The 15391-nt window shown below is 49.0% G+C and overlaps 8 protein-coding genes across 8 annotated transcripts; 6 read left to right on the top strand and 2 right to left on the bottom strand.

Moving 5' to 3' along the window:
* Positions 1-2353: 2353 nt before the first annotated feature.
* HETIRDRAFT_167399 (uncharacterized protein) lies at positions 2354-2646 on the top strand (the record flags this gene model as incomplete). Its single annotated transcript, XM_009546514.1, has 3 exons — positions 2354-2385; positions 2453-2498; positions 2554-2646. The coding sequence occupies 3 exons, from the start codon at positions 2354-2356 to the stop codon at positions 2644-2646; spliced, it is 171 nt and encodes a 56-aa protein (XP_009544809.1).
* Positions 2647-2979: 333 nt separating this feature from the next.
* HETIRDRAFT_108731 (uncharacterized protein) lies at positions 2980-3132 on the top strand (the record flags this gene model as incomplete). Its single annotated transcript, XM_009546513.1, has 1 exon — positions 2980-3132. A coding segment is annotated over one exon (153 nt), but the record flags the coding sequence as incomplete, so codon positions are not given.
* Positions 3133-3952: 820 nt separating this feature from the next.
* On the top strand, positions 3953-4159 carry HETIRDRAFT_57849 (uncharacterized protein; the record flags this gene model as incomplete). The annotated part of the gene is made up of 1 exon (XM_009546386.1): positions 3953-4159. A coding segment is annotated over one exon (207 nt), but the record flags the coding sequence as incomplete, so codon positions are not given.
* A 492-nt stretch (positions 4160-4651) lies between these two features.
* Positions 4652-6378, top strand: HETIRDRAFT_382603 (uncharacterized protein; the record flags this gene model as incomplete). The annotated part of the gene is made up of 2 exons (XM_009546512.1): positions 4652-5011; positions 6119-6378. A coding segment is annotated over one exon (241 nt), but the record flags the coding sequence as incomplete, so codon positions are not given.
* On the top strand, positions 4652-9926 carry HETIRDRAFT_153289 (uncharacterized protein; the record flags this gene model as incomplete). The annotated part of the gene is made up of 15 exons (XM_009546511.1): positions 4652-5011; positions 6119-6175; positions 6236-6396; positions 6432-6598; positions 6655-6727; positions 6834-7058; positions 7150-7296; positions 7350-7459; positions 7576-8041; positions 8070-8166; positions 8287-8460; positions 8664-8917; positions 9074-9333; positions 9507-9598; positions 9667-9926. The coding sequence occupies exons 1-15, from the start codon at positions 4894-4896 to the stop codon at positions 9924-9926; spliced, it is 2661 nt and encodes an 886-aa protein (XP_009544806.1). The 5' UTR covers positions 4652-4893.
* A 140-nt stretch (positions 9927-10066) lies between these two features.
* HETIRDRAFT_426128 (uncharacterized protein) lies at positions 10067-10525 on the bottom strand (the record flags this gene model as incomplete). Its single annotated transcript, XM_009546510.1, has 4 exons — positions 10067-10293; positions 10345-10391; positions 10438-10481; positions 10514-10525. 4 exons carry the CDS (start codon positions 10523-10525, stop codon positions 10067-10069), a joined length of 330 nt encoding a protein of 109 aa, XP_009544805.1.
* Positions 10526-11488: 963 nt separating this feature from the next.
* On the bottom strand, positions 11489-12332 carry HETIRDRAFT_426127 (uncharacterized protein; the record flags this gene model as incomplete). Its single annotated transcript, XM_009546509.1, has 3 exons — positions 11489-11644; positions 11691-11945; positions 12123-12332. The coding sequence occupies 3 exons, from the start codon at positions 12330-12332 to the stop codon at positions 11489-11491; spliced, it is 621 nt and encodes a 206-aa protein (XP_009544804.1).
* A 191-nt stretch (positions 12333-12523) lies between these two features.
* HETIRDRAFT_120744 (uncharacterized protein) lies at positions 12524-13685 on the top strand (the record flags this gene model as incomplete). The annotated part of the gene is made up of 7 exons (XM_009546508.1): positions 12524-12693; positions 12746-12792; positions 12857-12928; positions 12979-13064; positions 13114-13302; positions 13421-13546; positions 13602-13685. 7 exons carry the CDS (start codon positions 12524-12526, stop codon positions 13683-13685), a joined length of 774 nt encoding a protein of 257 aa, XP_009544803.1.
* Positions 13686-15391: the final 1706 nt, after the last annotated feature.

Here is a 15391-nt window from a genome sequence, read left to right as displayed (position 1 = left end):
CTCGAACCCAACACTACACGTGGTATTCCCCACCATAGGCCCACGTTTGTGAAAAACAAACTCTGGACGCCGTAAACTGCCTCACCGGAGATGAGTCCACCGTATGGGGACAATACTGCTTGGGATTTGGCTGCAACCTCACCGGAGATGAGCTCACCGTATGGGAGCGATACTGCTTGGGGCGTCATGACTGGTAGCCTGGAGAAGTAGGCCTAAGCCTTCGTAAAGCGATCAACCTACTTGTCCATGGGCGCCATCCACTGTCGTCGAGAGGAACAACAAATCATGAGGATAGACGACTATCCTGGAAACACTGAGGTTTGGCCCTCGGAGAAGGAAGAAGAAAAACCTGATGACACGAACCGGAACCCACATGCTAGAGTTTCTACACATCCACACACCACTCGCATTCATACGTCTTTCTTGATACTATTCCAGAAGCGGGCTGGAAGTAAGACCGCGATGAGGTTTACCCGCGGCAGAATCAATCCCACGGGTGAAGGAACAACATCCTAGAGAGCGGAGGCCTGGATAACCTCGCGACTCGACAAACAAACAGCTCAACGGAGATGGAAAACTCCTAGAGGATCAAATGACGTAAGTCGGTCTTCCTCCCAGAAAACGAAGTCATGTCCCGGAAGTCGCATCCGGCGACCATCGTTGGATCAAGAAAGCAAATCGTATATGGAGCGGCGATGACACGCAAGGCGTGGTCCTACCAGGCGAATAGGACGTAGAAAGGGGGTATTGTTATGATCACGTTCTATCGGGCCTACACGGCGGTCTATACCGATACAATCATCACAAATATCACGCGGCCTCACAGGTTGAGGCGTACACCAAGGTACAGATATTAACCTTGGCCATCTACTCCCAATGGATCATCAATCATTGGTCGAGTATCACGGGCCTTGTATTAGCGGGCATGGAACGCCGCCTTATAAATTACTCACACGCAGGGCATGAACCTCCTAGTCTCTCCTGGCCGGAAGGAGACCAATGGAGAACCACAAGAGTAGTCGTTATTGAGAGAGACGACTTAGAGAATACCTACAGATACATATTCGGTATTCTCACGCCCTACTTCCCAAAGTAGTATAAAAGGCCCATAGAATAGGCTGAGGATCTTCAGTCTATTCTCTTCGTTCTCCTGTATCTCCACATACAGGAACCTTCGTTCAGTACTGTCTTCCTACAGTACTCCTTCGTTCTTAGGCAGTCTTCATACTGTCTACTTTCATTGCTATATCGCAATACACTTCTGGCTCCTGTGCTACACGTACAGTCGAGATCACCGTTCCACACATCCTCCACGAGTGACCTAGGGAAGAACCTCCTACTCTTGGGGTTACCGACGAGCAGTCGTAACAGTTTTTATGGATAGAACACTCACCTTTTTTCTTCTGCGGTTGCTTGAATATATCCTTGCATTGTGGGACTGGTTTTCCTATCCCTGAAGCGCCACGGGTGTGCATGGTGGCCATTCGCACTTGTGGATCAACCTCCATACAACACTTCTTGGGGTCATCACGACGTGGCGATGGTGGTACTCGATCTTCAGTAGGCATTGGAGTGGAGGGTTGAATCGCTGATGTGGCAGACTCAGTAGGTTCATTGGGCTGCCTGGTGCGCGACCTGGTGTTCCTCGCTGGGTTACTGCAGGTATTCATTGATGTCCTTTTTCCAGAGATTTTTTTGCACTATGGGCCGACAATGATGCAGAGAAGTGGAAGGGTGGTGCAGCCTTTTTTTTGTTGCCTCAATCGTGCATCTGCAGCCACAAGGCTGTCAACTTCTGGCCAGGATTCATACCTCTCACCTTTTGGAGTATGTTTCGTAGATCCTTTTGTCTTTAGATGTTCATGTATCCTTTGATGGCTAAATTGTGCTTTATTGTTGTTTAAATATACTTACAATCTATTTATGGAGTGCTTTTAAAAGCGATAATTAATGGATATCAAATGCAAATATACACGAAATATACTGTGAATATATCCAGCTCCCAGGGATACTCCTGGTATATTTGAGCCAAAACCTCGAATCAACAGTGAATATACCGAGGGTGGCTCTGGGTATATTGGCGGTATATTTTGGGTATATTGCTTATATACCCCAAATATAACCCAGGGGATATTGAGGGTGATGTGCGGTGACCACTTTACCTCTCAATCGTTATGAACAGCTCTCGATCCCACTCTTTGGTCTATGCTCATCTCTAAGTACCCCTTCCGTCTCTGCGACCCCTTGTCCACACCCTGTGAGTGCCAATATCGACAAACTCTGCTAGCCAGCGAGCCTTAGACCTTCCGACAGGTATCGTCAACATGCCCTTTTCCTGCTTACGCCGGTCTGGATGAGGGAAACGAGCACTTTGAACATTTTATTGTGAGTTACCTTTTGTTTTTTTCATTCTTGGCGCCCATTTCCTTCGGGCCTTCATTGATGCAAGCAGACGATGGGCCTCCGCTGAGGCCCTGACAAAGCAAGCATCGCTGAGGGTGTGTACTTTTTCCTTTTCTTTCTCTTTACTTCTACTATGTACAAATCCTCGAGGGACTAACCTTTCTCTTCCCGACCCTGACCTCTGTCCTCGTCCACACCTACGCACATGCTTACTTCCATCTCTTTCCCCTACGCCATCCATAATATCCGTCACTGAGGCGTCCTGCTCAACCAACGCCCTCACGCCCGTGCTGCTTAATGACGGGCCAAGCATCGCGACCGTCCGAGCGTCAACGACAATGACAACAACAACAACAACAACAACAATGACAATGACAATGACAACTTAGAGGAAGGGCGGTGGCGGAGAGACACGCTGGGAAGAGAGAAGGCACGGACGATGAGGTTATCCATGAGGTACGCTGTCTCTCTTCGTGCCAGCCCCTCCCTGTACATGTGTCCCTCCCGCTCTTGTCCTATCTATCTACCCTTCCCTCAACACCCTCATGTTTTCCCACATGACTTGTTCGACGCCACAGCCGCTCATCAATAACCCCACTCTTTCCACTCGATCCTCTTGAGCCGTTCAACGCCCCGCCTGCTTGCCTACTCAAAGCCCCACCTGCTTGCCCACTCAAACAGCTCTCCGCTCTCGACACCACACCGGCTCAACCCCTCTCAAACCTTTGAATATCGACCCTCAACCTTGCATGTTCCCGCTGTCGATACAAGGTACACCCGCTTGATGCCACGCCCACTCTTCCGCTCTCCCTACTCGATGCCATGTCCTCATTCTCCTCGACAGCCAGACTCAAAACCCTCTTGATCCTTGACCTTTGATGCCACGCACACACCACACCATTGAGACCCTTCCACGCCAATCCCGCCCTCAAGCCCACAAGCGCGTTCATCATCCCGAGCTCATGCAGCCGCCATTGGCAGTGTACACTTCCCAGCTATCTCACAGCCGCTCCCTCAATTGCCAACACCTTTGCCCCCTCGATGTCATGCACCACCGCCACCTAGTTCCCTGTACCCCCTTGACCTCAATTTCGACCTTGATCTCGCTCTCGTCCCCTTGATATTAGGTGCGTTGTTTCCAGTCTCTCTAAGCATACGAGTACCTCGTTCTCAACCTCTCCGCTCTCTGACCCCTCGACCCACCACCCCCCAACTGTCCCTGCACCCCTCCCTACCCCGACTGCCCCATCTGCTTCAATGCGATCGTCCCTGCCCAGCTGACCTGGTCTTGCTCCCCCGCCTTTATCCTGCACGACCCCAACGTCGCACCCCCCGCCGGCCACAAGCACGAGCAGGAGCGCGTGAAGTGCTGCTGGATAACCTTCCACCTCAAGTATGTCCACTTGTGGGTTGCAAAGAGCATCCCTGACCCGTGCCCAGCAGGTGCTTCTGTGGCTCTACCCAGGACCCAAAGCCCCCGTGCCTCTCGATGCCCCACTCATGCGTGAGCCCCTGCTCGCGCTTGCGCGTGTGCGGGTGCCCCTGAGCGCTCGCATGCTACCCAGGCCTGTGCCCGCCCTGTCAGGTGACGACGCAGCGCCCATGCCGCTGTGGCAAGCAGATGGTCTCCCTCTGGCACTCCCACACATCTCCCGCCCCTGTGCACCTGTCCTTGACCGCCGATGCCGCGCGCGCAGACCTCTCCTGCAGCTGCGCTTGTGAAAAGCGGCTCGCATGTGGGAACCATATCTGTGCAGAGCTGTGCCATCCCGGCGTGTGTCTGCTGTGTGCGGTGACCAAGGCGGCGCAGTGCTGGTGCAGGAAAGTGGAGAAGCGGCTTGCGTGTGGGGAGGGAGAGAAGGAGGCATGCGTTGTGGTGTGTGGAGATGGTGAGGAGGAGGCTGTGTTTTTAGACCCTTCGCCTGCGCCATTCATCAGTGCACCCAGCCCTGCCACCCGCCCTCCCGCACCCCTCCACCCTACCCACTCTCCCCAGCCTTCACAACCCACTGCCCCTGCGGCAAACACCCCCTCTACCCCCACACCTGCCCCTCCTCCCTGATCAGACATCGCCCCCACCGTTTGCGTCCCCGCTCACTCCACTCACCTCGCTCAACACTTCCCTGGCATCCATGCACGCTCCCGTCCCGGTCACCCCTCCCTGCTGCCGCTCCCGCTGCCTCTGCTGCCTCACACGCCGTATCTTCGCCTATGTCGACGGTGATCCGCAAGCTGCAGCGGCGGCTGGAGAGCCAGCGCATGAGCCACAAGGTGGCAGTGCAGGCGTACACAAAGGAGCACGACACCTTGAAGAGCATGCTTGTGCGCACTGGGGGCGGCGCCAGTGCAGAACCATATGTCAACGGAACTGGGAGCTGGACTGGGAGCGGGGGCGTGAGTGGTGCAGCAAAGAGCGTCGCGTCGGAGCTGTAGGAGGTCGTACCAGAGTCGGAGCTGGCAAAGATCTAGAGCTAGTTCGATACGTATAAGATGCAGATGGGGGTCGACAGCGTGCGGGTGCGCAACAAGCTCGTGAAGTTGCAGTGGGAAAACGGGCAGCTCAGGGTGTTGTTTTCCAAGGCTAACGCAAAGATCGAGTACACGGCGGGTGCGTTGATGAGCGCGCCACATCTCTAAGCGCCGGGACCCCGTTTTTCGCAGTTCTACGAGCACTAGCATGCTGACCTCAGGAGATACCCCAGAGACCGCTGGGTGGCCCCGCCACCCAGAGTGATTCCCTCCGATGCCCACTACGACCTCAGCATTACGGTATCGGGCCGATGCGGTCTTGTCTCACATCCCTCAGTCATCGCCTCGCATCATCTCACTCAGCCCCCACGCGTATCGCATGATGACCTCGAGCCTGCTGCACCCGCAAAGACCTTGCCAAGCTCTCGCCATACGCCTCGCAAGCATCGACCGCACGGACCGCACCGCGAGCAGCTCCGCGACGCGATATCGCAGAGAGCTTTATCGTGTGCGCTTATTGGGTAGTACAGGTCCCGTGATCCATTGCCCCTCCACCTTCCTAGAGTTTACCTCGTCTCACCGCTACACCTCTTTACTAAATATCGCTTTGTCTCGCGACTGTGGCACGACAGAACCTCGCGGTCTGCGAGCACCTCTGCGCGTGGTCTTCTCTTTATCTTTCTATGTTATGGTCTTGGCGCGATATCAATTTACTTTACCTTACGAGTTCGCGTTTACTATACTCACTTCAACTTACTATAAATACCTGCCTACGACACTGCAATACACCAGTTTCGAACACCCCTCTGTTTAGAGCTCAACTTTGCACGAGGATCTCGCTCATATCGCATCGCACCGACATCGTACTCGCTCGATTTGGCACTCGTCGCCTTCATCGCCGCTATTGTCAGGGCCTTCGTCGCTGCCCTTGAAGTTGACTCGGTCACTCGCGCCTTAACCCACGGTCCCCCATCTCACACAAGAGTATTGTCGCGTGACCTTGCATCACCTCGCCAGATAAACTCGATATCTTGTAGTACGTATATCACGCCCCATCTCGCAACTTACAAAGGGTCCCTCGATATTTGTAGTAAAGTCAGCTCCCCGCCTACCCTGTGTTTAGTGGTGTGTTTTGTGTTGTGTTTTCGCACGCAGAGCCATCGCAAGCGCATCAGCGTTGCGTCTCATCCGTGTGTGTGTCATCGACCATGCTCATCGTTTTATTCATACATGGTCACTGTAGAGTGTCACAAGATAACGCTGGAGAAGTACACAAACCAGGCGGAGGACTTGCGGGATATGAGTGTCTAGCTGCACGATAAGTACACGCGAGCGGATATCGAGTGTGATCGCGGGATTGCAGACGTTATCAGTGCGAACGGAAAGGTTGAGCAGCTTTTCAATGAGCGCGCAAACTTGCACACGGAGAAGTGGATTTGGGAGATGTGCGTTGTGCCTTTTACTGTTTATTCCTCTGTGTTCTTCTTAATTGGATGGACATTGATCAACTGTCGAGGTGGGAGCGTATATGCATATGCTGACTGCATCTATGTCAATAGGGCATGCAGAACCGCTTACTGGAAGAGAACAAGGTGCTTTTGATTGAGTGGTCACGTCTGTCGGATCGGATGGGCAACGTGCAGAAGATACATATGGATCTCGAGTGCTCGGGCGAGAATGATAAAAGGTGGCTGGAGAGTCAAATCCAGATGTTGGAGAATCAGACGTGAGCGCCAAGTTTTACTCGACCGCGCCGACTACCGTCTGAGTTTGTTGCTTCAGCCAGGATCTTAGGAGCCAACTTAGCCAGGAACATGATAGTGTTAGGCATCTGACACTGAAGAAAGAGATTGAGGTCAAAGAACTGCAGCCGCGCGTCGATTAGCAGGTGCATGTCACTATCACTTGGTTCCCGTCCCATTTCCCTGTGTCCTCACTCATCGGTGCACACCAAATTGTAGGCGCAGGAATTATTGCATACCCGCGAGTTGCTGATCGGCGCTCAAATGAGCAAAATGTATCTCAAGGAATGCGTCGCAGAGCTTTCATGCCAGCTCCAGGGCAACGAGGAGAAGCTGACCGTGTACGAACGGCGTGGGTCTACTAGCGCTCTGGCGAACGGTGGCGCGCAGCCAGAGGTCTCTGGCGCTGATCATCTGTGCAAGGAGCAGCACCTCAAGGCTGAGGTGGCAGAACTTCGGTGTGTTTTGTGCCCTTTAATATCCAATGCGAGGCTTATGGTGCTAACTGACTCATGAACGCCACGCTGCATTGAAGGTTGCCAAACTCGACCTGGCAAATGCGCAAGGCCATGTGCAGCAGTTCCAAGAGATCAGCCAGGCGACTGAAGTGGTGCTAGCAGGGTTGAATGCGACCTACGATGCCTGCAAGTCATCCACGGAGTCGCAGCTCGCGAAGCACGAGGTACGTTTTGCTGGATGCTGGACATTTGCGCCGATGGCTGACTTGGGTTGTAGTCTGACTATAACGCTCTGTCGGAGAACTTGCACGTCGTCCAGCAGGAGCTGACGGCATCTCGGGAGGTGATGACGGAGACGAAGCGCACGTTTGACAAGGAGTGGGAGTCGTAGGCGAATAATAAGCGGACCCTTGAGGATACCCTCGTTGAGCTGATCATGTTGGAGAAGCATATCGCGGAAGATCGGACCACCATCGTTTTTTCTTCTCTCTTGTTGGGGCAAGCCACGCCGCGCATCGCTCGCAACAAACATTCATCAACACATCTTCTGCAACCATGTTTCACCTCCAATCCTTAATTCATGCCAACTACCGCAAGTCACTCTTCACGTCGCGATCCGCTCTTGTCAAGGACACTAATGCTTTGCTCAATGCGTCTGACCTCCCGTCCAGCCTCTTATCTTGGAATAGCAAGGCATCGCCCACCGCTGCACTCTCCAGCGCATGTGAGCGCCCCCATTGTGAACCTAGCACCAATATCATTCCTTTCCCTACCAATAGCCATCCCGATTCTTCCATCTCGTCTGCTCTACTGCTAGACTATGAGTCTTTATCGCTACCAAAATGGGTGCTCCCGCTTGATGTGCCCAGGCAACGATGCCAGATGCCACCGTCCCACTCCCTCGCACGGCGCCACAAACCTCTGCCTCTTCCTAGTGTCATATGCCAACACAGCGCCAGCCAGTCGAGCGTGACCGGAGTTGCTTCAGGATGCACAGACACGGCTGTTTTTCAAAGCGCAGGCGGTCATCCAGAGCAAGATCAGATACTATGTGCCCAAGACAGAAGACTTGGCATATCCCAATAAAATTGTTGGTAAGCGGCTCTATCTCTCTCCTCTGAGGGTTCCATCAACATGGTGCAATCCCTTCCCTCCATTATTTCCATCTATATTCTCAAGAAAGGAGGCTGATATGTCCTTTTTCACGTTGTCAGCCACGTGTACGCCCATGACGGGGTTGCGGGAGAAAGAGCGCGAGAGCGTGCACCAGCTGTTTGGTGCTCAGAATCAAACCTCACTTGCCAGCTTCGAGCGTCGCGACACGTGGTTCCTGATGCTCGATACAACGGCACGCGTGCTTGCACAGCTGCACGACTTTGTTTGGGTAGGTCTTAAAGTTTCAACCTCTCTTGTCATCGTCGCATTCTGCTTATATACTTATGGATGTATCATATCATTCATGTATGTGTGTGTACTGCACCCCGATTCAACGCACCCATGAAAGCCTGCAATCCTTGATGATCTTGTGCCAGAAGCCATTACACTTTGCCAACATTTGCTTTGCGCTGCTGCTGAGATGTCAGAGCCACAGGTGCTACGCTGGATGCGCATCTGTTCCTTGTACGCTACCTCCTCATTCTCAAGGAGATGACACAAAACCTCACATTTGGTGAGACAAGCCGAGATGAGGCGAGTGTCAGCAGACACAGTATTATGATGGGGAGTTACGGTATGACAGACACACTTGTGGCAATGGTCTTGCGCATGACGTTGATGCCACCTGATTCACTCGTCGCATTGCTCAGTATGCTGAAAGGAGATGCAGATATCCTGGATGCTAAGCATGTGAGTGTGGCAATTCTACTGTATGAGATTATTGGCTGACCTGCTATTTGTCATGCATTGCAGGGCATCAATATGGAACTTAAGTGCACATGCGAAAGAGTCATTGACAACCTTGCTGAGCCCCTTTGTATGCCACTATGAGAATTTGTCGCACAGGTTGACGCGCATCATAATGCGGCCCTGGGCTCTACAAACACGAAGACTGGACCGGTGACTGCACATTCTTGGGCACAGCAGGAGGTCGCAGAGAAACTTGATGCAGACTTCTGCTTGCTCTGTGCATGTGAGCTCTGTGCAGATGCAGCCCGCATCGGGCTGTACCTTGAGGATCGGTGCATGCCTGATGTCCTGTTGTCGCATGTGTGGGAATGCACTGCGGAGGTATATTGTGATTTTGCAGATCTTGTTGGAAGCATGTATGTGGGCACACTGGAAGGCATGTGTGCTCGATGCAGCGAGGGTAAACAAGGTACTGAGAGGCAACAGACGAGAGGGAGGAGTAAGCAAAGTTGAAAGTTGGCACTTGCAATGTTTCTTAAATAGGTCTCAACATGAATTCATGTGGCCCATAACGATCACTTGTAAACAGGTTTTACATTGGCGTCCCATTTTTTGTCAAACATGAGGAGTGTGCCAACTTGATTTGTGCACGTAGCATAGACACTTGCCTCCTGCCCTCAGGTGCAGAACACAAACACCCCTTCTCTCCTCTCCTTCTTTTGAGTTGAAATGGCTGATTGTCTTGTCAGCCCCAGGCTCGGCGGGTGCACATGACACTGACAGGGATGACATCAATTGGGTGGAACATCGTAATTGTGAGCGCACGCTTGTCTCTTGCATCAGCAAAAGTGACAAAACGTGGGATGGCCTTGGATGGATTGGGGGGTTATATAATCTCAAGAGCCTGCAGGCAAGGTCATATATGGCATTGCATTTGCTGCACTCTCCTTGGTGGTTTGGTGCAATTGTTGTATTAGATTGCAATCTGGAGGCCCCGATGCCAATATAATATATTCCTGGCCTTCATAATATATTCTTATACTTGCACACCGGCCTCAAAATATATTGTTAAACATGCACACCGGCTCAGAATATAATGTTATACATACACCCAGCCTCAAGATATAATGCGATACATACACACCGGCCTCAAAACTTGCCATAACCCTCCTCCGCAAGCACTCGCTCGTCCCGCTCCCTTCCGTCACCTTTAGGCAACGGGTCGAGATCATCGTCAGAGTCCTCTTCCTCTTCTTCCATCAAAGGGCCTTCTTCTCCCTTCTCTTCTTTATATTCCTCTTCCGAATTGTTGTCCTCAGCGCCGCCGCCTTGCTCATTGACTGCCTCGTCGGAGGGCTCCTCCAGCACTTGTGTAGCTTGCCCATCTCAGAGAAGGCTGGCATTAAGGTGCCATGTGCTCTTGTGACCGATGCCGCCACCGCGGAAGCGCATGAACATGTCGCGGTCCACAAACCTGGAAGGAATTGAGAGATATAAGTAGGAAATGATGTGAAACTTACATGTTAATATAATACCCCTCCCAATCTTCATCATTTTCTGCTGGCTGTCAAGCGATAGATGGTGTCGTGCTTGTACATTGTTAGGCATCAAATAGTGATGGTGGAATGGAGGGCAGAATATCTGACTAGAAGGAAGAGAAGGGAAATGACCTAGAAGAGAAAGGACATTTAATTCCGATTTTTTACATATTTATTCGAGTATTTTACCACTTCAGCTTGATTTCCTATCCCTTTTCATACTTATAATTCACTTTTGGGACAGATTCCAGGGCCTAGGGTCTATTTCAGAAAGGGCTAGACCATGGCAAGACAATAAGGAATGGAAAGATAGCAGTGGAATCTGGTAGAATAGAGAGGAACTTTAGTGGAAGGATGGAGAAAGTTTAGGAAAGGGGCAAGGTCTAGGCCATTCTAAGCTGAAAGGAGGGGAAGGTTCTGAGCAGTTCTGAAGAAAGCTGAAGGAACATTCTACCACATTCTGAGCCTTTCTTTTACTTTCCTTTCTGTTCCTCTGTTTTCTTCCCTATTCTTTTTATTTCTACAGCATTCTTTGTGACTCACAATGACTCTACTCAGCCTGTATATACTAGGAAGGAGATTCCTACTTGAAATAGTATATAAGGAGGCTGATTGTCCTGCTTCAGGCAGAGACCATCTCTCCCTCTTACTTTTACACAGTCAGTCAGTGCCAGTCAATAAGTTCTTTGAGTGATATCAGTTGGATATAAGCTGCAAGACTTGTAGGGATACTAGATGAACTATTAGCTCGCCTTCAATCTGTGTAGCACCTCAGCAACTTGAATCACAAAGTTCTTAAGCCTCTCCTCATTATTCTCAACATTTACGGAGTATTGTCTTTGTTAGTGGTCCGGCACCACTTCAGAAATTCGCTAAATAGCTCAGGATATTCTCATCGTTGCTTATAACTGTGACCAACATCTGTGTATCATGCCAATACCAGAAGGTATCATCTAGAGCAGCAATCAAACGAACACTAGGTACATCCGGAAAAACAGGAAACCCCGATCATATCTAGGGGTGAAACCATTCCTCACCGCGACAACGGCCCAAGTCGCTCGGAGGTGTGTTCCTGTGCAAATGCAGGGATGAGGTGTACACCGCGGATGATTTGCTCAGGGTCTAAGAAGCTGAACATGGCGGGATAATCTTCAGGGATGAAGGCAACACTGTGCTGGTGCTGGTTTCTCTGCAGGTGCTGGATCTGTCTTCAGGAATGCGGCTGAATCACAGACCTTGTCCAGTGAGTTTTCGGGTTCTGGATCGTGCGTCAGGCGTCGCTTATACCGACAGAATAACCCAAATTTGTTGGGTTTCGTATCAAAGACAGGGTCCAGCACTGGCACCGGCACCGGCACCGGCTCAGGCGGAGCAGGAGGTGGTGGTACAGACTCCGTGTCAGATTGGGTAGGAAGGGGATGCTGTTTTGAGGGGATGTGAGAGAGGGGAGTGGTGGAGCCGGGCAGGAAGTCGTCGAAGCGCTTGGGAAACTGTATTCCATGTCCAGATCATGCAGAGCGCGTGATAGGAGGCTCAGGCGAGGGTGGGAGTTCTGAAGATGAAGATTCTGGGATGAGGACTGAGTCCAAAATGTCGTGCTGATATGCAAAAAAATGTGAAGATTGTTCAGTATGTAGTAAGTGCGCATGAAGGTTGATGACACTCACCTCTGCTGTCAACTCTTCAGGTTCTACCGACACCTGAGCTCTCTTCCTTGACCGTGTCTTTGCCTCCTCCACTGCCTCCTCCTCTCGAGCGCGCTTTTGCTGAAAGGTAATATCTTGAATCTCTTGATAGCCTTTGCAGTTCCATTGATGTGTCTTGAGAGTGCGCTGGTTGTGGAAATTTCGGGGACACGCAAGGCATTGGAAAGCCATTAAAAGGAGGAAAAACAAGAATGATATTAGGGTTTTCATGCTCGTCGAGGGTGCGCAAGCCTCATTGAGCTGTGAAAATAACAAGACAAGTCCGACTCTGCAAAAAGTCTGCTGACGCAATCACGTGACTGCTCAATGCATCACGACTTGATCATTTGGTCATCACTTTTGCTTTCACTCTCACTCTCACCATGCCTTATCGACCCCCTCCCTCCAACAATTCTGACTCAGACATGGAACATTCAAGGTATGTCTCAAACCTAGAGAGAGCGGTATCAAAACGTGCCACAGAAGATGCACACCGCACACCAAAAAGCATGGCACAACACAAGGGCAAGAAGCCTAGGAAGGACACGTTGAAGTAAGTTTATCTTCTTCTATTCTTGTCAACTAACTCCCTCTATTCTCAACAGGTGTGATAATCAAGACGTCTACAAGAGTGCTGCATGCTGGATCCCATGTGGAATTGATCTCTATGAAGATCTCCATGACGTCTTTCATGTCGGCATGCACATACAATACAGGTGCCAGGCAAGATTGGACAAAATATCGGGCAGTGATGATGATTCCGGATGCTTTACTGATGATCTTCATCTGTGAGTACATTGTTAATAATTTCACTGACCGTCTCTCACTTATAAGATAGGTAAAAGGATCAAAGGACATACCTCAAGATTTTCAAACAGGTCCTTAACCTCGTCCCTGGCTTATGTGCTAAGGCCAAGTCTGAAGGTAATAAAGACCGTTTTCATGCATTGCTTGATATGGTGAGTGCATACAGGCGTATATATGCACACTTATCACATCTAGTCAGATGATCAAAAGCAGCTCCAATGTTCGCACAGTGGACACGACGCACATGAAGAAGTTTGTTGCTGAGTATGCGGCACTTGATCTGGTCATGCAGCCATTGAAACTGGCACTTGTGCTGGCCAACAAATGTGATCGTGGGTTTTCACATCTGATGCTTGTGTGTCTTCTGTGCCCCAACAAGTATCTTGCAAGCTTTGACGAATTTTTAACTAGGTACTGATGTCAATGCCTCACTTGATGGCAACTCACTCTTGCTCTTTCTCTGCAGTACCTAGAACAAGCTCAAGAGCAATGAGATTAAGGTCTTGGTCAAGCATTGGCCCGCCTTTGTATACAAGGACTACCAGTATAACCCAAGCGACCGCAAGAAGGGATTATTCCACGGTCACCTCCTTATCTGTGTAAGTCTCCACCTGGCCCGTTCTCAAATTGCTGACATCTTCTCTCCTTGCAAAGGCATGGTGCGCTATATACATAGGCCCGTCAGCAGCAAGGCTAGGCCCCAACAGCAACATCTGGAAAACCACCCCTTTGTATTAAGCTCTAATTAGTTCTATTTATGCATAATCAAGAATGATTAGGATTAGACATTTTTAGCTTACCCCCCTTCTAAACCTGTTCTAATTAGACATAATTCTCCTAAATTAGGAATTATTAGGATTGATTATAACTTGAAATCTCGAAAAAATCATAATAAATCAAGCATTACAGTTCTCATAGCCTTCTTATAAAGCCATGTCTATTAGAGCACTAGTTAAATACCTAAACACAGAATATACCTTATAACAAACTTGCCTTCTGCCAGAGTTGAACCAACAACCTCATGTATGCAAGCACCCAAGACAGATGCTCTAAGCCACTAAGCCACAAGGTCTAATATATAAACTTGGTAATATAAATAAGTAGACATAATATAGGCAACCTCAACATCTCAAATTTTATTCAACATTTATCTTTCCTCTATCTAATAAATAAACAGGTCAATAAATACCTAAAAAGTCAGGTCTTTCAGGATTTAGTTTAAACACTACTAAGGAGATAATAAACCAATGAGAAATCGATAATACACTTTATATAGGATAAAAATAAATTATGGCAGTTATACAATTTGGACTGAGAATGTGTAAAACTATGATCAAGTATAATATTCAATGGGACTCTACTAGTATAAACAATGCTACTTAAATTTGCAAATTTGATCAAGAATATGATTATGAATAAATAAGATCTAATAAAAGAGAGGGGTTTTCCAAATAGCCACTAGTGAGGTAGAGGGTGGGGACAAGTGTATATGTATGGCATGCCTATATATAAATAAGCACAAGATTGTTGGAGGTGATCTTAATATGCTTAATGCATATATTTTCTATATGGCAGGCAAATATATTATTCTGGCACCACATACCAATATGACTGTCTTTTCCACAGCCTAATAGCTAGAGGAAAACACCAAGTTTGAGCATCTTCTATATAACAAGGCAATAAACAATATAAATAGTGCTAAAAATTATAATATCAATAGTGATGATGATTGTGTGCTGCACAAGACAGTATTAGCCACTATACTAATAGACAAGGTCTATAAGGCTGCATGTAGCATATCCCTAAGTCCAACCCACATGTTGTGTCCTATAATGACCAGTAGCAGGCATTGGCTAACAATGACAACTTTAATGATCTTGTGTGCAAGGACAAGGTACCTAGGTCTTCATAGCCTCTTGTGGCAGCTGCCAAGCTGCCAACAAAGTGGCTGGGGGCATCAATGCACATTTCTCTCTTTCTATATCCCTTGTAAAGGCAGCTGGAAAGTCAGCAAAAGAGCTACAAGATAATGGTATAGGCATATATGAAGGAGAGTAATATGCTGAAATAGTATAGAATGTGCCACATCTTTACCTTCTCACTGACAGAGCAGTAGTACTTACTATTTCCTACTAATAATTAAAGACTTCTTAGTATAGAATTAGTGCTAATATCATGAAATTAGAAACCAATTCAATGCTCACAATGTGTTGCTCCCAATTAGGAAATTGGACACTTTTAGATACTATTAACACTTTTAGATACTTTTAGACACTATTAGATATAATCCGGAGCTAATACAAGGGGGTGTTTTTCTAGATGAAGATAGCTTGTACAAAGAGCGGCAACGCGAAACTGCATGGCACTAACATTGTAACACTGCAGACTATTGCATATGCCACTTGCCAGATAAGCTGGTGTCTACAGGTTCTTGCAAGAGCTAA

This window comes from Heterobasidion irregulare (assembly GCF_000320585.1).
Source record: "Heterobasidion irregulare TC 32-1 unplaced genomic scaffold scaffold_04, whole genome shotgun sequence".
In the NCBI taxonomy this organism is placed as follows: Eukaryota; Fungi; Basidiomycota; class Agaricomycetes; order Russulales; family Bondarzewiaceae; genus Heterobasidion; species Heterobasidion irregulare.
This window is presented reverse-complemented; position numbering and strand designations above follow the sequence as displayed.